General features: G+C 31.4%; 2 protein-coding genes across 9 annotated transcripts in view; both read left to right on the forward strand.

The window, feature by feature from the left end:
* LOC100647165 (guanine nucleotide-binding protein G(q) subunit alpha) overlaps positions 1–8575 on the forward strand; it is a 60378-nt gene extending 51803 nt beyond the window's left edge. For 2 of the 8 annotated variants that reach the window (XM_048409631.1, XM_003402566.4), the window contains 5 exons: positions 129–257; positions 1790–1919; positions 2025–2178; positions 4303–4410; positions 6357–8575. In XM_048409631.1, the coding sequence (XP_048265588.1) occupies positions 129–257; positions 1790–1919; positions 2025–2178; positions 4303–4410; positions 6357–6439 (604 nt within the window). In that variant the 3' untranslated portion in view covers positions 6440–8575. Of the gene's footprint in view, positions 1–128; positions 258–828; positions 958–1789; positions 1920–2024; positions 2179–3250; positions 3359–4302; positions 4411–4768; positions 6038–6356 lie in introns of those variants that run through there. The other 6 variants (XR_007225551.1, XM_012318901.3, XM_020867800.2 and 3 more) reach the window with 6 other exon arrangements.
* A 1095-nt stretch (positions 8576–9670) lies between these two features.
* Positions 9671–22032, forward strand: part of LOC100646810 (uridine phosphorylase 1) — a 46431-nt gene continuing 34069 nt past the window's right edge. The window contains exon 1 of the mRNA XM_048409150.1: positions 9671–9897. Within this exon, the coding sequence (XP_048265107.1) occupies positions 9863–9897 (35 nt within the window). The 5' untranslated portion in view covers positions 9671–9862. The remainder of the gene's footprint in view (positions 9898–22032) is intronic.

The raw sequence follows: 22032 nt of genomic DNA on the forward strand, positions 1-22032 counted from the left end.
ATCCATTTACTCATGTGAATGGTTTACTCGATATCTGGTTGATTCGATATTTGTTCGTTGAACGAGATTATAATATTTGGGAATGCCAGATGTCCCGTGTATCAGGTATTGAGAACATGATGTTTCAGTTACCTATTGGAGATAGATCGAGTCGCAGCAAGGGGCTACCTCCCAACAGAACAGGACATTCTTCGTGTGAGAGTGCCTACTACTGGTATAATTGAATATCCTTTTGACTTGGAAGAAATTCGATTTAGGTATGTCTCGCCATGCAAAGGAAGACGCTGCCTGTGCCTGTGATCTACTTACATTGGACTCTTTCTGCATCGTGGCTGCATGTATTGTGACTCACCGATTTCATTGTACATGGAATCCATCATTCGTTTCGTTTCTCCTTTCTCACTGGCGTGTCACGAGTTCCATTGATACCTCCGGTTTTATGACGTGCCGTGGTTCTAAGTTCCTTTGTACGAAATTTCGTCTCTCGCGACGACGAGAAAATTTCGTGCTCTGTATGCGGAGAGAAGACACAACGCAAGGTGTTCCTCTTCTAGCGGAGGATGGACGTACACGGTCTTTTCTCGATCAATCGTATTTATTTACAAGGAACATAATAGCTTTGCGGTGAACGATGTAAACTGTCCCACTGTCAGTTACCGTGTCATAAAACTGTAAGAATAAATCAATGAACTTTGCATTTGAGAGAATTCTTACAGGCTGGGGACAACGAGCATGTGTCAAATGTTTTGCGATATTCCTCTCCTCGTAATCACCTTTAATACATGCATGGGCATGCACTATCAGACTGTGGCTTCGTTTGTTTTGCAGTTATCTTAGTGACCTAGAACGTATCGAAAAGCCTGACTTCCTTCCTACCGAACAAGACATTCTTCGGGCTCGAGCTCCTACTACTGGCATTATAGAATATCCGTTTGATCTGGACTCCATCATATTTAGGTACTAACACACATTACTTGAACTTGACTATACGTTTAGAAGTATACTATACTAACTTAGTATCGTACTAACCTGGAGTAATGGATTACTATCGAAATACCTGTGTGAGTTTTTTTTAATACGGGTAGACACTTTTATTTTATTCCTATCGTGTCATGTATTTTTTGTCTATACGTTATCGCAGTACCATTTATTTATGTTAATGATTTTTTTCTCTCTCGATCGTATATAGTTTCTTAAGTATTATCGCGATTTGTTCTAATGTAAATAATATTCTCTTATACGTAAGTTATCACGTATAGAAATAGACTTTATAAGTTACAGAGGTAAAATAGAAGTAGCAGGTAATTAATAAGTTATCATTGGTAACGTAACGTAATAATAGTAATATTTACTATTTGTACCTTAAAAATTGACAAGGTGAGTGAACACCTAGATAACTTCTTATTTAAAAAGAACAGGATTATTTTATTTACTACATATTTTATAGCTTATTCTTCCTGTTTCGTTCTCTTTTCTTTTTTTTTTTTTTTGTTTTTTTTCTCTTCAATTTTTATCCTTCGTTTGCTTTAAATAGCTCATTGTTTGCATGTTTTTCCATGAAATTTTTGTTCGGAAAATATCATTTTGTAAATATTACATTTGACATTTGACTAATGAATCGTACGAGTAATTTAAATTCTGAATGTGAAATTAGGAATTATTTACAAACCGCACTTAACAAATTGATAAATATCGGATAACAGTTTGCGCTTTAGTTCGATTAATATTGTAGGAAATATTTAAGTCGTAAGTGAAAAGATAAACGATATTACATAAGTATATTTTACAGGATGGTAGACGTTGGTGGACAGAGATCAGAAAGAAGGAAGTGGATCCACTGTTTCGAGAATGTCACTTCTATCATCTTTTTAGTAGCTTTAAGTGAATATGATCAAATTTTGTTTGAGTCGGAAAATGAGGTAAATACTATTACAATATTTCTTTCTCTTATTTTCTAGTTTACTCATATAAATCATATTATTAACTAAATCATATCATTGTAACTTGTTATTACTATTTTTCAGAATCGAATGGAAGAAAGTAAGGCTTTGTTCAAAACAATTATTACATATCCTTGGTTTCAACAGTCTTCTGTTATTCTGTTCCTAAACAAGAAAGATCTGCTCGAGGAGAAGATTATGTACTCTCATCTTGTTGACTATTTTCCTGAATATAATGGTAGGTATATAACACTATATTTACTTTTGAAAATTATACTATATAATAACATTCACAACATTAAACTTATTAATGTTTGTGAATCTTTAGATTGATACGTACAACATCGTATGTAATATACTGGATGTTTACTATTGTTCATTATGTGTGAACGAAAATCTACCAGTTGATTCGAGATGTGATTTTACATAGAAAGTTCTCATGCAAACACATAATAAAATTCAATAATTCATTAATAAAGGTTGATAATCTTTGTTAATTTTAATATACTCGGTTTAAAATGAATTTTATCTTCAGAAATGATTATATTTCTTTATTCTATCCAGGAAAATGAATTAATTTTTCAAAACTCAGCAGACAATTCCATTATTGAACATTGCAAATAGATTTTTCATTTTTATATTTCTAGTTAATATAATTATTCCAACATTATATTTGATTTTTAATCCATTTTTATTAAATCTTTATAATTCGCTACTAGTGATTTGGAAATACTTTTCATGCGGTATTTTAGCTTTAATAAATAGAAAAATAAATTGGATTACTATGTTTTAAAAAATATCGCAGAGAATTTAAACTTTCGCAAGTAAAATAGAAAAGGAAATAATTTCTAAACGATTAATTCATTTAAAAACAAAGATTTATTTTGGATCAGTAAGATATAGATAGGTTCGAACTTGGTGAAAATTCTTTAATAATATTTCGAATCAATTGAAAAAAATATTTTTTACTCGTACTGATACTTCTTGTATAAGTTATATATTTACTTCCCTAAAATATTTAGTAAACTTATATCTTTCCCATTCTTATAAATTATTCAGTCAATATTGTGTTTCTATTACAAATTTTATTTATATTTATTAAAATTAATAAAAATAACTCTTTATCTCTTAAAGTAATATAGAAATTATAATATCATAATATTATTAAGTATATCATAAAATGTGAAACATGAAACACCTTCGGATGAATTGTCAATATGTTCAGAGAATCAGGCTTAGAATTATTTTTCATTGCTCTGGAGCGTACTATTCAGTTTATTATTAGTAAGTGAAGAAGTTGTATGGTATAGGCCCTAAACAACAAGATGTACCAGCAAGGGAATTCATCTTAAAGGTGTATCTCAATACGAATCCTGATCCTGACCGCATGTGCTACTCTCACTTCACGTGTGCGACAGGTCTGTTTAAATATAACACATCCTGGCAGAAATTGTAGATGTTTTGTAGAGAATTTTCTAAATTGAGCCAGTAACTATACATCATAAAGTTGTAACTGTATCCTTAAAGCTTAATCCTTTCTGTATTATAGAACAGCTATTTTCCGTATTTCGACATTACCTTTCATTCATTTTATCAATGATAAATGATACAACTTTTCCGTAAAACCATACCAGAACAACTTACATACATAAATAGAGATTTTAGTTTTTGCTTTAGGGAAATTTATTTTCACTTTACAATTGATTTCAAAGCATTTTGATATAAACATTCCTTAGAATTTCCAAGTGTATCTAATTAGATCTAATTTAAATAATCTAATTAAAATGTGTTATATTTTCTTAATCTGATAAAATGAAAACATATATTAAGCTTACATAAGAGATTTGTATTTGACTGATAATAGCTTTAAAAGGTTTCTTTGAGAGTTAATAGAACTAATTGAATAATTTGTCCTTCAGTATTTATTGGATTTGGATATAAACTTCATTGATTTAGTAAACCAAATAAAGTGGATTTGATAATAGTTTCAACATCCAAAAAAATTTTTTTTTTCTCTATAAAAACATAATTTTTACCTTCTGTGTCTAATTTTCTCTTTAATCTTTACATATCATTTTAATGTATATTAGTTTATATATTGTAGTAAAATAATTGAAATTAATTTTAGTTTTCTGTTATTATTATATCTTTGTGTTCTAAAAGTATTTTATTATAGGTAGTATAAATCTTGTAATTTTATGTTATTAATATTAATTAATATTTGAATTGGTTTCGATCAGATTTTAAAATAGTATCCCACTGATATTACATAATTAAATTGGGAGAAAAAAGATAGTATGTGCTTGAATAAATATAAATAGAAGTAATTGTCAATTCGTATGCTTGCTTATATATTTCACAGGCCCACAAAGAGATGCCATACCTGCTAGAGAATTCATTTTACAGATGTTTGTCGAATTGAATCCAGATATTGAGAAGATTATATATTCACACTTTACGTGTGCCACAGGTAGGCTGTTAGTAATTGATGCTAATGTGCATTTGTTTTTGCTTCTTAACATTATGTATGTTGTGTAAGATAATTTGCATGTTGCCTATATTCTACACCAGGTGCGTAATTCTTATCTTAATGGTTATTTACTTCAGGAAAATCAATCTATTTTATAGTGTCAAAAACTAATACTATTGTGCAATTTAATTTTAAAGAATTCTTAATTATCTATTTTTTGAATGTTTATTATTCATCATAGTTAATAATCTAAACATACTATTAGATTGATTTTCTGTCTGATTTGATGTTTCAAATTGATATTAACATTAAAATGTGGTTTATTATTGCATGCTGCGCTTATGGGATTATTCATCAGACACGGAAAACATTAAGCTTGTATTTTGTGCCGTTAAAGATACAATTATGCAAACTGCACTTAAAGAATTTAATCTTGCCTAAAGGACAATTTTTGCATTTACATATGATCTTTAATGTGTTTCTTTTATTGCGAATATACACAGATTTTTTACAAAATGATTATTAATGTTTAGTCATGTGTTGGAAAATCAGAGGTAATAATAGAATAACATATTCTGTGTGCAAAATTTTGAGACTGCCAATCTGTTCCCTGCATAATATTGTTCACGCATAAATCATTTCAACATAATAATCAATTGTTACTGAAGTGAAATGCAGTGAAACATAGTAAAAATAATATTTGGTTTATTAGTATTACAGATTGAGTAAAGTAGTTTTTTTCAGTAATACCATATTATTTCATTAGTAAAATAAAGTACTTTTATTTAATTAATAAAATTTAAAACAGTTATCATAAGATATAATATATTTTAATCATGCAGAATACCATATAACAGAACTTAGATTAGTATGATCAATTTCATAACTGGTTTTAATTTTAATTCATAAGTGCTAAACTTACAAGGTCATTGGAAGGAATACTATGCTCTGCACAAAGTTTTAATGCATGGGTTATACAAACCATATTTATTTGCACATACTGTTTGATCATAATGTAATAATTTCTTAAGTTTCAAAATTTAGTTAAACAAGTTTATTTTATTTTAAAAAATGCTGCTAAAGAATTTTATGCATTCTTTCAATAACAGGTTTCTGTAATTCATTTAACAAAGCACAGTTAAATGTGTAAAACAATAACGCACTGCTGAAAGTGATTAAAGGATGATATTATTCCACTCATTTTGATCTTTATACCTACTTTTTGTGTCTGTACATTTTTGTTTAATTATTATCTTAAAGTCAATTCTTATCACAGAATCATACGAGTAACATTTTAATATATCAAGCCTGGAAGATTTCTTTACTTCTATTTGCTTGATTGATGTAGCAGAATACTTTGTAAGAGCAGTCCCCTAATTGTTTCAAGCAGTGTATATTTCACGTTTGTGGGAGTGTGGAACATTGTTCTTCAATGGCATGTGATAACTATTGCATTACATATATAACTTTCTTTTCTATTATATATACTTTTATAAAATTTCTGCAATTAATTGTAACTTCTCTAATTTGTTATGTTCAATTGTTAGTGATAAGGATTATAGAAATTATTATAAATTTATGTGCTTCAGTTATTTAATTTAAATATATCATTCCGCAATATAATTAATTTCTTTAATGATTCCTATAATATAAATTATATCATATATGTGTCAGTGTTTTTGTGAATTTTTATACATAGAAGATAAAAATTGCATGTTGCATGTGTATGAACTTCAAGCTTATTCTCACCCTTCACTTAAGGGTAAGTTGATTTGTCATATACTGCTGTATTACTATTCAATGAAAAATATTAATTACTCAAAGTTTCAACGTTTCTAAACAATTTTTAATGGTCACTAATGCTTTTTGCTTAATTAACTGATTAACTACATTATTATTGTTCAAGTTCATAAATTATAAATGTTTACACTTGTTTTCTCTTACAGATACAGAAAACATCAGATTTGTATTTGCAGCAGTGAAAGACACCATTCTGCAGTTAAACTTAAAAGAATATAATTTGGTTTAGATGGCAATACACAAAATTCAGGATGGACTCAAGAATTTTTCTTATACCCTGACCAAGGTATCAGTGTGAACTCTGTTAAGTTAGAAATGGGAAAGACGAAAAAGGCAGAAAATGAACAGTAATTTGTGGTGCCATCAGCGTACTGTCGCTGCTCCATTACAAGTGTACCAACTATTGATTAGTAAAATTTATAACGGAGGTAACAGCGATGAACAAATATGGACCTAAATCTGAGCGTTATACGTTCTTTCCTAACCTTCTCACTGTCAATACCAACAAATTGATTTAGTTTCGTACTCTATTTGTTGAATTTATTACCTTTTTATAGATTAGTTTAGTCAATCATGCCTGGCTGACTGCGTAATCGTCTAATTTTTATATAATAATACCACGAGCAACCCATCAGTAAACGTATAAGATAGAGTGCAGCCATGCCATAAAATGTCTGTCCAAGTGTTCATCTCAAATCAAGAGATCTCAGCAAGAAACTGAAGAGAAGAAGGACAAATGCTTTTTAATCACAAGTAGTCGGTGACACAAGTGAGAGCAATTTTAGTGCCATTTACTAGTGTGGTGTTTTTATTGCAGTCCTTTCTTAGATGCAAAAAGCCAAAGTGTTTTTTTATCTGTGCCAGAAGCAAGTCAAAGTTCTTTCTGCATGTGACTCAAATTCATAATTCATCGTATAAATATTGTTATATATAATATATAAAATGAAACATAGGTTAGCATTGAAGAAAGCAACATGAAACCAACAAGAAGGAAACTTTACCACCCTTCAATATTAACAAATTATTAGAAAACATCTGTTTGATGTGATTTTAGGTAATTTAGGAGGTGAAAGGTTGCAGATTCTTCTGCTGTCTTTTTTCTCCGTAGGCTGTGTAAAAAATGTGAGGGCTGCGATCTCATACCATACAGTTATAAGTCTGCAATTTACGAACGACGTAAAAGTCTTAATTACAACACTGGTTTTCCTTTCATCCAGCCCTCGCTTATTGACACAGCATCGCGCAGCTAGGGACATGGTTTAAGAACGTATGGCCCTAGTTCGCATTGTATCCAGATTACAGTGTATGTATGTATGAACTGCTCACTGCCTGCGCTCGCTCATGCTGGCTAGCGCGCTGCCCACTGCTTGTATTCTCTAATGGTTCAATTAACTGCTGTTTGTGCCACCTTTTGATGTTCTACCGAAAGAATATTTGTATAAAGGTGATAGAAACTGCTTTGCACAAACCTAGAGAGTACTTGCACAATAAACTTTATGGTGTTGGTCAAATCAGTGAATTAGGGTATGACGTCTGGACACATATATTCTGAATGTCTAACCCTGATACTGCTAACACTCCACGTACACTGGGCAGCGTATGTCATACCCACTTTGGTTGAAACACTGAGTTTATATGAAAGGAAAAATATATAAATACATTGAATAAAATATAATATTAAGAGATAATAACAAATAATATTGAATAATAATAATAATATTAGTAATAATAATATTAATATAATAATATTAATAATAATAATAATATTAATAATAATATAATAATAATACTGCTTGGTTTTCAATGAGAGTGTGTGATTAAAGAGAGTGAGGGAGAAGAAATAAACGTGTATTCAAAGTGAGAAAAATGGTAGTAAAAATGAAAGAAAGAGAGAAATGGAGGGAGGAGAAGAGGACGAGAGACAGAAAAAGGAAGATAGAGAGGGAGAGAGTGATGATAGAGAGAGAGAGAGAGAGAGAGAGAGAGCGAGAGAGGAAGAGAGAGAGAGAGAGAGAGAAAGAAAGGGAGAAAGAATGGAAGTGAGAGAATGAATTTAAATGTATGATATGTATGCAGAATGTATGAAACATTTTAACAAAAGATAAAAATTGATTGAGACGAACAGGCTTTCTTTCGCCTGATTCAAGAATGTGCGAGTGGCGCGCAAATTTGTGGCTATAGTTCATTTGTAAATCATTTTTTGTCAAAAGTATACATTTTTCTGAAAGCATAATATGTTGAGTATTCTTTCTGTGTGTATAAAATGTAAACACCTACCACGCCCGAAATAAAATCAATGTTTCTAACTTATTTATAATAAATAATATACATTAATGATAAAAATAAACACAGTTTGTGACAGTAATATCGATGCATGATACCGCATTTACCTCGTATATTTACCTGAAAATATAGTGATCCTTGAGTAAAATAATAATCCCCGATCCTGTTTATATGAAAAAAGTGTTTAATTATGTATCCTAATAAAGAAGTTATATTTAAAGTTTATTAAGTTATATTTTGTTTTCGTTGTGTAAGAGCTGTTACCGTTTATTAAAAAAAATATATTTTCGTTCAAGAATGTACTGTGAAATTCTTATTACCGCTTTTTACATAATTTTATTATAATACATAATAATCAAATCGAATGGAAATTTTATTCATTTTATTTATTATAAATTACCATACCACTTCTCATTTAAGGAATTATTTCAACGAATTAAATTTATACGAAAAGAAGTAGCGATTATTCACGTTTCTAATTATTTGAATCTATCAAACTAGTTAACAATAATTCCTTTAATCATTCACTGATTTGAATAGTTAATTTTGCTATCTAAAAAGTAGATAACATTTTACATATCAAATAATAAGTAGTGTATAATAGCATCTTTATTTTGAAAGTTCAAAAATTACCATTTTATTAGTGTAACGATATTTTTATAAGAAAAAGAGATAAAATTTTATAACATAATGTTTTAATCTCTATACCTGTAAAGGAAATGATTAACAAGCACATTTTATGTAGCATTTCAACTGTATGCTATATATGTTATACATGTTACATAAATTTTGTTTAAAGTACGTGATATAATCAAATCATCTTCGTATATAAACAGAATGGTAATATATTAGTAAACTGCAGATTTATAGGAAATTCACAATTGCTAAAATCCACATAAATATGCAAAAATATAAAAATATAAGTGCAAGATATCCAAAGTATAATAGTTATTATAGTATCCAGTGAGTGAAATAGATTTCTACTTAGATTTTGTTTATTTAATTAGCGTTATAAAAGTACGCATGTGCATGAAAATCCACAGTTTATATATTAGCCGTGAGTTATTAGGGATTTGTAATTGGCGCACAAAAATGTAGCCGTACTACGTGCGCCAATGAGAAAGCGGGCCGCCTAGCGGTGCATTTTCAAACATCACGTCATTCTCTTAAGGCGAAAATGTCACTGTGAAAAGGATGTTGATGCGGTGAGGAGAAAGAGCGCGCGCGCAACGTGTACGACAGCGTTATCGTCTCTGCAAGTATAGTCCTGCGGAGGATCATCGAAAGGACTACACCCCTACAGTAAATTGAGTTGGGCTTTGTTCCTCGAGTCGACTCCTACAGTGAATAAAGTCACGCAAGTGAAAAGATGAGTCTTCTACTAGAAGAGGAGGAACTTGACGAGTGAGTGTTTCTGTGGCTTGCAATTATATTTTCTACGTTTAAGTTTCGACTTTCATGAGATGAGAGTTACCTCCCTTTTGGTTAAGCTTATAATAAGGGGCTTGGCAGCGTCTGTAACTCATTTTATGAAATAACAAGCTTTTCTCGCGTAAATGTTTATATCTCGACAGTTAAGGACAGGTTGTCCAAAGTTAAGTAGTTTGCGCGATTGTGTATTTATTACATTTCTTTCGAAACTTTGTGAGATCGCTGTATGAGCTACAAGTGTACGGGGGTCCATGTGATTTTAGAAATGCAATTTTTCTTTGTACATTAATTTATGAACATGCATATCACATGTAACCTACTTAACAATTAATCGTGTCTCTACTCGTGATGTCTGCATTTCTTTAATGTTTGAAATATAAAATATATTTTCTCAATAATAAAAAAGAATAAGAGGGAGGGCAAATTAAAAACCGTTAGTTGATTACATGGAATTATGGGAGTAATGAGATTGTGATACTTGTTAAATTTCTTGTGTTTTTATTGCGTAGAAATATTACGTTTTTATAAATTTTCTTGATTTCACAAATAGTCTGCTGACATTTATGATATTTATAATAGACTTAATATTTATTAGGAAATAAGAATGAATTCGTAATATTAAAAAATATTAGAACGGTTAGCTTCTTGGAGAAGTATTATTGAATTAAATTCAAAATCGAAGATATCAAAACACATATAACATAGATAAGGTCATGTGTAACACATATAACATAAAGGTCATGTGAAATAATTCGATACATAAAATAAATACGGTTTTATAAGAAATATTGCACCATAGAGCTAACGCATTAATAAACAACTTAATTTAAATACGAAAATTAAAACGCATAGAAAACGAAATATATATGGATTATTAGTTGTATATATTTAAATATTCCCGAAAACGAATTAAGATGGAAATAATTGAAAGACGTAAACTGGATTTGACATTTGCTTTAGCTATCGCTGGTCAGCAACGAAGTGGACGATCGATTTGATAGGCTTAACCATGTATTGTGTGTCATGCGTATATCATTTCTTTTTTGTCCTCAAACTAATCACCCGTGTGCTCATTCAAATGGGAACGTCAAAGTTATTTAGGACACCCTAATTAATTAATTTGATTAAAATTAATGTGATTAAATAATTCGAATGTATTAAGGTCTCAATCGATTCACCTTGAATTTTATGGCATATACTTTCCATTATTGGAGTACTAAATGCATTTGGTGCATAACCCTGATTAAGTTGAACACGAATGCTTTAATACTTTTAACGATAAGCGTAACTTTTGCCATTGGTGCTTTTTAGTAAAATATACGTAATCTTTATGTAGGTGTAAATTTTTGCATTTATCGGATAGATTCTGCGCGTCGCTAATCATTGATAAGAAGACAGGATTTTAATTAAAAAATAATTTCAAAAATAATTATATTTTAATCGATAAAAGTGTATATCGCCTTAATTGTGTATTGTAGATTGCATAAATGTTTTGCATTGTATCGTCAACTATGAGTATGGTAAATTCTAATTAAAATTGTTCTTCCTTTTTCTGTCGCGTTTTGTTAAATTACAGAGAAGTTTAATTAAATAATTTATGGCACGGTAGTCGCGTATTATTAGAACGCGTAACGTTCTCGATAGAACAAATTAAATCTTTAAACGTGGTTTAATTCTAAATGCAAAATAAGTTTGTGAAAAGTTTGTAAATTTTTACATTTCTTTCTTCTTCTTGCTCTCCCTTTAACTGTTGAATTTTATCTTTGATCTTTTGCATTACAGCTGTAAAATACATACCTTACAAATATTTTAAAATTATTAACAACTACATTTTAGGAATATGTACTCTATAAAAGGTTGTAGCAGATTGACTCTTTTATCTCTAACACGTTATTTTATTAAATACGTTATTTGCAATTATTACTTGCATTTTAATTAATCAAATGGAGTACTCATTTCTTACATAACGTTATTTATATCTGTCCATTGATAATATAAATGCGAACAAGGACGTCGACTCTCACTTTCTTTTTTAAAAATCTTAAACAAAATCTTAAGCGTAGACAATTACCTAACATTATCAGAACAGAGAGAATTTTTAAACATATTCTTCTATTATAGGTAAATTACCAGAAAAACTAATTTGTAAATAAAACTACCTTTATTTACTACGTTATTATAAATAGATCATCTAACCTGCGGGTTTTAGTTCACACAGAGAAGAGTTTGAAAAATTTTGTAAAGAGGAACTTCTGGAAACTTTTAATTAATATCAGTTATGTATGCATGGTAACACAAGACTACTAAGTTAGTGGTACTAACGTATCTAACAACAGCGCACTATTTATTTCCAGAGTTTCTGCATGATATATTCAAAAGTTATGTGATAATTTTAAAGTTAACTCGTTTGTAACATATATTTTATCGAATTAGAATCGCATGGTATCGACGTCCGAATACGATCAATTATTCTAATTTTAGATTATTGCGTAATAGATGTCTCTTTTCGACGAGGCTCCTGTTTCAGTCATTTTTCAATTATAAAATATCTGGCACTTCTTTCTACTTGTATATCATTCTATTTCGATAGCTATAGTCAATACTTCTTCTGTTTATTGATTTCGCAATAATTTTAATGTTATTTATGTTTTGTTTTTCTTTTTTAAGTCCAAGGTATGGAAACGTGACTTTCGAAACATTTTTATCTATTAATATGCAAAAAATAGATCTATACACTTGTACATAGCGATTTTGGAATACTGGAAATGTTAGATTTTCGTGAAACTGAAATTAACTAACTTGTACGGCAGCAAAAAATGTAACAATTTCAATGGACGTTACTTCGATTTTCATTGTAAGAATTCTCATTGTAAAACAATTCGTGCTTACTGATTGCCTTTTATCTCGAAATTAACATTTACATTGTGACGGTTTAATAGATTATGATCTTTGTTCCATCTATGTTCGATCTTTTTGCACTTCGACTAATTTATCGCATCCTCGATTCACGCGCATGATTAAAATGAAATTAACGTGAAGATTATTTAAGATATATATCGTCGTATTTCTTAATTCTAACACGAGAAGGTTCGACAATATTACTTTGCTAATCAACTGCGTGATATTTATTTCACTATAGAACAATAAACCATCCTTTAATATACTGACGCGTTCCAGCATTATTGCGTTCATATTGGCGAACTCGCAGAAAGTTTCGATTACGTTAAGTTGATTAAATTTTAGCCGAAATTAGAATTTTCTATACTTAAGGTTCCTTCAGATATCTACGTAATTAAATTATTTAAACTATTCATCGCATATACGAAGATTAAATGTTGATACTCTTAAGAAAATTACTTCTTTTTCGTGTTTTTATTCTTTAGTAAATTTATCGTGCTTTTATACCTCTTTTTGACTCTCCTACATAATATGCGTTCTCTTTTGTTTCCTGAAATATTCACGGAACATTTTTCGCAATATTCGTGATACTTGCGCGATATTTAATTTTAACAGTGACCGTTCATAAACATCATCTACGTAACTTCCGTAGATTTTTCCCGACCTCTTCTAACTTGGATAATTTTCCAATTTGTTATTCTGTTCTTCGCTTTTAATTTTTGTATGGACGAATAAGGAAATTGACGGGCCGAGACGCAATACTCGGAAATCTTTTAAAAGTTTGTTTTAACTTTGATTGTTAAATGTCTCGCAGATGTCGTATCTCGTACGTATCTCTCATACGCAGTAAGCAAAGCATCTTTTTCGCAAAGTAATAAATTGCATCGATACGTGAAATTGTAACTTTCGGAATTGCAATTTTGCTGGACTCGATGCTTCGAAAATATTGCAGAATTTCATAGCTAGAAAACGATTCGTTGTGGAAATATTTTCTTCGTATGTATATATAATTCATTGACCAGTCAAGAATTACAAACGTAATTCATCGACTGGTTAAAAATTTCCTATTTAAAATGGAGAAAGGGAATTTTTTTAAATCCACCTTCTGGCTAAGAGCATATCAACGCTTCCATATAAGCAAGTACTGAATTTTAATTTTTTTTCGAGATACTCCGAGTGCATAAAACGTGCGCTAAAAATAAAAGAAGGTTACCTGTTTTAATACGTTACGGCAGCGATATAGCTAACGCGTGTATCAAGTTCGTATCTGTGCAACGTGATACCGTTTTATTTGGAAATCCAAGTTATGTAAAGTGACCTTATCGTTATGCCCGACCTAAGCGACCATAAAAAGTTATTCGAATACGGATTGTCCTTTACCTTTGTTGGTTCTGTAGCGTTCTTACGGAACAGTTAAGTTCCTTTTTTTCATATCTCTGAATATTAACACTTTACCGACCGATAGCCGATTAATGGGTTTTTTGTCGCCAACGCTTACCGACCGGTAGCCTATTAATCGGCTTTTCGTCGTCGACAATTTTTCTCATTATTTGAGCAGTAATTTGTTATTTAGTACTAAGATACTTTGCTCAGTTGCGTCAGTTGCATTGCTTTGTAAGCTCCCGCAGTGTTATACCAATTTGAAAAACGTACTATTCGCGATAAACAAAAGGAATGTTATTGGAGAGTCTAAACCGAAACAGAGCCGGCGCCAGGGAGAATCTGCGCCTGAGCTGCCGGTCGGACGTGCGTATGCTATTGAATGGCTAGCGGTTGGTAAAGTTTTAACGAAAAGAGAGGAGAGAAATGACACCATTAAAAATTGCCGCTGTTTATGTAAGGTGTATGCAATTGCGTGACAATCTGTAAATGTTTCCAGCGTGTTGAATTTATACGCACGTAGAGAATTCAGCGGTTTTTCGCTTTCTAATTTGTAAAAGTTAAGAATAATTTTTAACAGATGAATTTATTGCTAGGTTTCCCGAATAAATTATCAACTAATTTGCGATAATTCCTGCGCTATTCGTTATGTTCTTCATTTATATTTTCACTAGATAGGAATTAGATTAGGAAGAGGTAACAAATCTTTTTATCCTTAAAAATGTATCTCTTACTTCGAACGTTGTTTCGCATTGTAGAAGGATTTCTTAGCCTAGTCGTTAAAAGATTTGCAGATAGTATAACGTACGAGCATGAATAAAATATCGAAGAGAACTAAATAAGGCAGATTTTATGTAATAATATAATGCTATATCTTCGCTGATTTTTTCTATGAAATTCATTTTAACAGACATTTGACACAACAGGGGTATTTTTAACCAGCAAGAATCTGCTAGAGTGCGCAGGCAAAATCAATAAATATACACAATTCTTTATTTATTAACATGTAAATACATTAAGGGCAACATGTAATTACTGAACACACTAAATTACTAAATATCTTAAAAAAGCAATATATATGGTAAATACTACATATACATATATGTAATTATAAAGTAAAATATATATGCACGCACATAATGTATTTAGAATATTTACATAAAATATTTGCATGCAAATACATTAAATTATTAAATGTATTAAAAGCTATATATACGGCAAGTACTACGTATATATAATTATAAAATAAAATATATATACAATTTATTTAGAAAATAACTATATATTCTATTCTATAATTGCGTATATGTAGTATTTACGTGTAACTTTTAATGTATTTAGTAATTTAGTATTATAAAATTCTGAGATAATTCAAAATAAGACAGAGTAGATATTTTGATAAATAAAAGAATATCATATTCTTGCGATCTTAAAAAATGTTTCAAATGTTTTTACTACTTTTGTGCCATTTAAGAGGAATGTCACTCAAATGACATACTGATATTTACGATATTATACAGACATATAATATAAACAAAAATATTCGACTACTTTCTTTCCCTAAATTTGGTGTCGACAACGTATTTTCTGAAATATCTGGCAAACTATCAGAGCAATGGTGTAATGAATTTTCTATTTCCTAACGAGTAATACTACGGTGCAAACGGATTTTCCAAAAAATCCATTTGCCGAGAAAACACATTAAAAAACACACAGAAGATTGTTTCTTGCATTTCCAATGAAATATTTCTCTCATCATGTTGCTGATATTCGAAACGTTCAACAAAGCGTGTTCCGTTACGTAAATAAGTAATTAATTAATCTGTCGCGTTGCAAAATACATATGTGTATTTTCTGCAAAATAATCTACGTAATATCGTCGCGCTAGATACATTATTTGTGTATAGATGCTATTGGACGGCATATCCTCTCTTTGGACAGATAATAATTGCAGTGGACGATAACTTCGATGTTTCCCCAGCAACCTCGAAAGCCACCGGTTCTATTCAAAATTTTGTTTCGCACTGTTTACCATGAATGTATAGCATAGTCGCCGCACCCTCTCGTGTATCTGATTCTTCGGTCTCTATGACAACGAGGGTCGAACGTCGGGATCATCTGTTGTGTTTCAAGAGGGTGAGAAGCGATCCGATTTGAAAAATGTTGCTTTATATGGAGCTATAATGCTGCTGAATGCAACCGAATGAAAAAGCTAGGCATTTACAGGATCAACGAGAATTCGTGGAAAAATGTTCGCGAATTTCCGACGCATCGGGCATCTGTTGTCGCAAAACAAGTCGAACCAATATATCGGAATATGAGTTTAGCATTAACGAAATTCAAGATAGAGTTTCGAGGGAGTTTGAAATTTCATGGATTATGAAGTATTGACAGAGTTGACACGCTGAATATCTTTTTCTTTTTCCTCTTTCGTATAGGTTTTAACGCCGCATCAAATGCGCGTATTCGGTTACTAGCGATAACAATACGAGCAGAGAGAGATTTATTAGTTAGAGTTTGCTAAATAATTCGAGGAAGGAGGAAACGTGTTTTGATAAAAAATGCGCGCTTAACAGAACTTAAGTAGATAACGACTTAAATATAAAGCAATATGAGAAAACGAAATTGAGAATTATTTTTTTCGGGTCTTATTACGATTCATCTTTCTTTGAGATTTGATGACATCTGATATGTTTCAATTTCGTATAATACGTACAGCGAGCATAGCCGGATACTTGGAAACTTACAACAGCATACGGCCACTTGACGGATCTTCGAATTCGTTTTTCTCGAAAACGAAGTCTCGAACGAAAGAATGTTACTCTTCTTTTTCGATCCATTTTTGCATGTACAATCACCATCCGACCGTTTGTACCATGATTTTGGAGACACCCCGTATATAACCGGCATAGATCTTCAAAATGTGTTGATTAAATTTTCATTTCAGACAAGGAAATTGTAAAAGGCGACGTTTACTTTCTTCTTCGCGATTTCAACCAACTGCAACATTTTCAGCAATTTTCTTACACAACATCATAGTAAATTAATTCTTCTAACTCATCAAAAAACATCAAGCCTAATATGCTGTTTTAAAAAGTGTACAAATATTTTCAGTACCCACAGTGTGTACACATACAGCGTACAAAAGTCTTGAAAATAGAATTTACATAATAGAAAGTTTATTACGTGCATTTGAAAATTGCACGCTTAGTTTATTACGCGCATCTTTCAACGAAACGCGTAAACTCACGAAATTTCGATACATTAGGAATCGTCAATAAAACGCAAATGTGTCTGTGGCTGGTATTTCGATGTTTTCGTTTGAATACGAATCGAATATAAATCGGCGTGTCGTGCTTTTTTCGTATCATCACAAATAAGAGAGTAATTAAAGGTGACAGAGTCAGGTATATCAGGACACCCCGTATATGCATAGAGATTCAGATATTCCATGGCGGTTTCACCGAACCTTATCGATTTCCACTTTCTGTCGCGTTTCCGTAGACAGAATAGGTACAAGGTGACGATACACGTGCACGAATAAAAGTAGCTTTGAATAGAAATTCACTTATTTTCGTACTTATCAATTCTATTGGTTTTTTAATTAAACTTTGGAGAAATAAATATGACACCTACAAATGTTTAGTTCTCTTTTTTACAGAAGTAAATGTCATCTATGTTATTTGCAGTTCTATTGATTTTCGTTCTTTTTTTATTTTTTTGATTTTTATCTCGCATTTCGTGCCACTGTAGCTACTTAATATTCTCACGTCTGTGATAACTTTTCTGCTAAAGTTAATCACAGGGAATAAAGTATAGGGTGAAGTTTTTATCAGTATATAATTTGTATAATAATAATTAGTAATAATTGTGGAAATATTGTGGTAAGGTTTAGTAATTATCTTTATACTATATACCGTATATAGATGGCTCTTGATGTTATTTTCTTCTTGTCAATTATACTTCGTATCTGCTGTACTGTTCGAGGCAATAACAATAAAATTAAAAGAATTGTCAAGATTTATTGCTTATTGTCAAATTTGCTGATTATATGTGATATCGTATTAAGTCCTTTGATAACAGAAAATGATATTTTTGCCAGATAATATCTTTGCTTTATGCTCGGAACGTCGAAGAAATTAAGTTCGGATAAAAAACATAAATCAAAAAGTCAAAAAAATGAAAAAAAATCGATAGAACTGTGAATAACACAAATGACATTTACTTCTGCAAAAAACGAAATAAACATTTTTAGTAACGTGCCATGTTTATTTCTTCAAACTTTAATTGAAAAACGAATGGAATTGATAAGTACGAAAATAAGTGAAATTCTATTTAAAGCTACTTTTATTCGTTCACATGTATCGTCACCTTGTACCTACGCAGAATGTTGTTTACATAAGACGTTCATATTAGGAAAAATAATTACACATGAATCAGATACTAAGGGATTAATTAAATATGAAGAAGGTGATACAATATAATTTCTAATTTCACTTGCAGATTTTAGATTGAAACATCGCGAACATAATTACAATTATTTAAAAATAAGGCTTTTTTTCAGAATATACAAAATTCTATGGGTATCTATTAAAATGCAAATTCGAAAAGAATTTACATATCACTTTATGTATCCTAATTTACCTTAATTCTTTTTTATTTACATGTAGTATTTACATAATATAATTACGAAAATACATAATGTAATTATTACATAAAATAATTTTGTATCCTAATTTAGAATTTCTGACACGAATCATTTAATTTTCGCTCCTCAAAATAATTAATATCTGTTGTTCAACCCTAACATACTTTCATCACTCTATATTCTCATTTATTGCTCTATGTTGCGGCCCCTTAACTAGGTGGCCATCACTTTCGTTGCAACTGTTCGATTAGGGTCACGAACCTTGAACAAAATTAGCGCTCAAGGTAGAGGGAGATTAAAGACTTTTACTATGCTTATGATTTCTGTTTATTTCACGTATTTAGTATAAACGTAAGAGTATGAAACGTGAGAAGTAAATAAGTAAACAAACGTAAGTAAGAGAATTTAAATGTAAGCGAACGTGTGCTGAATATCCTGCTTCTCTCGAACACCTGGTGCTTATATTCCGGATATCAGTCCAGGACGTGTCTTCGTCGATGTTTCCTGTGAGATGGGAATCTGTGTACGTATATGTCGAGTTAGTATTGGCGTTAGGGGCGTTTAATGAACCTTCATTTGGATTAGCCGTTTTTTTAATATACGAGATAGAGGACAGTTAATGGTACAACTATGAGTATTACAGAATAAAGTTCATTAGCAGTAAATAATTTCACTACACAATAATAAGTTCTCACTAAAGACTTATATTATAATAACAATTATTACTTAGTCATTAAATGAACATAATAATAAATTCACAAGGTGATTATGTGACTATTACAGAATTTGACAATTAAGCGTGATGATTAGATACTCGAGATGCTAATGACAATAAACTTGGGTTCATTAACGAACACACGGTCAATAGGATAGCAAATGCGCTTACTTGTCAAAAGTTCAAGTCGAACTGAACTTATGTACTTTTCTATGTACCTCTCTGTACCTTTTGGGTCAACTATATTTTTTAAGGAGAGCTATACAACTACGTCATACCTTTTTTTAAGTAAAAACGTCCATTCCGTGACTGTGGCTACGTTTAGCGACCAGATGTGTCACTACGAGGCCAAGCCTACTGTCATAAATCACGGGCAAACATAATCGAATTAAATCATAAACAACTACACTAAGTTTTATTATTTAAGTACAGCTATAATAAAAAGTCTACACTAAGGTATTGGGGATTTTCCCTAAAAATTTCCAAGGAAAGGCCCCGATGTTCTTTCATCTCCGACATATATAATGTTTATTGGCCAAAAAAGAATATTTATTTATTAAACAAGGAATTTCTGTTTGAAAGTGGTTTTGGCAAAACATATACCTACATTTTCTGCCGGATTTACATTTTTAACATTACAGTTTATAATTAAGTCGCTCAAAAGCGGTACTTTTATACGATATTGTCTTTTCTTTCTTCTTCTGACCTGAAAACTTGGCCGCAAAACAGAACAGATCGATTGGGAATTTGTGTCTGTCTAATCCTGTGACTGTCGAACTGTCGTGGGCGTCTCGTAGGTGGTGCGTCTTGCGCGTACCTGGTCAAAGGGTGCGTAGCGTAACGTGCCATCAGGGACATCGTCCGGTGGTCTATTGTTGAGCTCTCATCCAGTGTCGAAGTTTATGACGCGTGCTTTGCTGTTGAGCGGATCCATCGAGCGCTTAATCCTTTGCCGTAAAATTAACGCTCAAGGTGGAGGGAGATTAACCTTTTGACGTACAAATAAAATTAAATTTGATGTGTTCGAAGGATACTATTTAATCTGATTCAACTGAACAGTTATACGCAAGCTTAGAAACAGAACATTTTATTTCGAAATTTATTTAACCCCTTAACCTCGAGAATTTTGGGCCGAAAACGATCGTCGTACTACGGGCTATGCTCGTAATATTTACGTTTTGCCCGGTCATCTACTACGGGCCATGCCCGTAGTTGTAGGTTAATCAGGTTGATATATAATGTTAATGGACAGTAATTAAGTAACATTATAAAATAATAAATGAATAATTCTATAAAGTATGATACATTTCAAAACATTTTGAAATATGTGAAGGAACTAGACATTTTTTACACCGCCACGTTGTTTCGCTTCTTGTATTATTTTTTATGCACACGTGGCATCTTTCCGCAGGATGTTCCTTTTTATTAATCGAATATGTTCAGGAAAATGTGCCCAATGTTTTGCCGAGTTGGGCCCTCACTTTGCCATGGTCTGCCGCGTGTCGAATAATTAGGAAGAGACAGATTGTGTAGCATATCTTCTGCGATGTTCAATCGAAAATTTATAATCGATTGCTTTGTTGAATTATGCAACTTAGAATACAGGACATAAGCATTATAAATAGCCATGTCAAGCAGACAAAAGAACATTTGAAATAAAACAGAATCGATGATTCTTCTTTCTTTTTAGACGTTCTTCGCGTCTCAAAATCTACAATGGTACACGAAATGAATGATGTCTACCAGATTATTGTATGCCAAGGGGTTCAAGATTTCTAGTATGCTTGTGATTTCTATGTTTATTTGAAGTGTGGTGATGTAGCGGCACATGATTCAGAGGACAATTCAAATCATGTTGTTGTTTTGCCTCGGAGTATCAAGACCGTTAGGTTACTAAAAATGTAAGAACAAATAAACTCCGGGTAAAACAATGTCGCCGATACAAGTAACCGTCGAATGAAGACGAATTTGAATTTTCCGACTCTCCCGACCGGTATAAATAAACGGACACGATCGCGAGCGACAGTACGCAGCGAGCTCATATCGAGTGTCTGACGAGCGTCTATCAAGTTACGCGACGAGTATTTACGAGTATTCATTCCGCGATTTTATTTTGTGACTTATATTTCTAACTAACTAAAACTAACGTCTACGTTTATATATTAATTTATTGTCTTAAATATATTCACAACAAGTTACAACAACAAGTAATCTGGTCATTAATCCTCACGACCTACGTCTTCTTCGCACAAAAATCTACAGACATATTTCTATTTCTTCGTCTTCTCCGTAGAACCTTATCTTCTTATGAATTTGCATGGGAGTACGATCCTTTGACCAGTGGCCTGCGACCAATTGACATTCGAATCATCTCACTACATCCATCCTTCCTGTATAATAGAATCCTGCAGCTAACAAGATTTTTAGGGTCAATGAAAGATACAGGCCAATTTCGAAAACTCGAAAT

Source organism: Bombus terrestris, chromosome 10, assembly GCF_910591885.1.
Source record: "Bombus terrestris chromosome 10, iyBomTerr1.2, whole genome shotgun sequence".
In the NCBI taxonomy this organism is placed as follows: domain Eukaryota; kingdom Metazoa; phylum Arthropoda; class Insecta; order Hymenoptera; family Apidae; genus Bombus; species Bombus terrestris.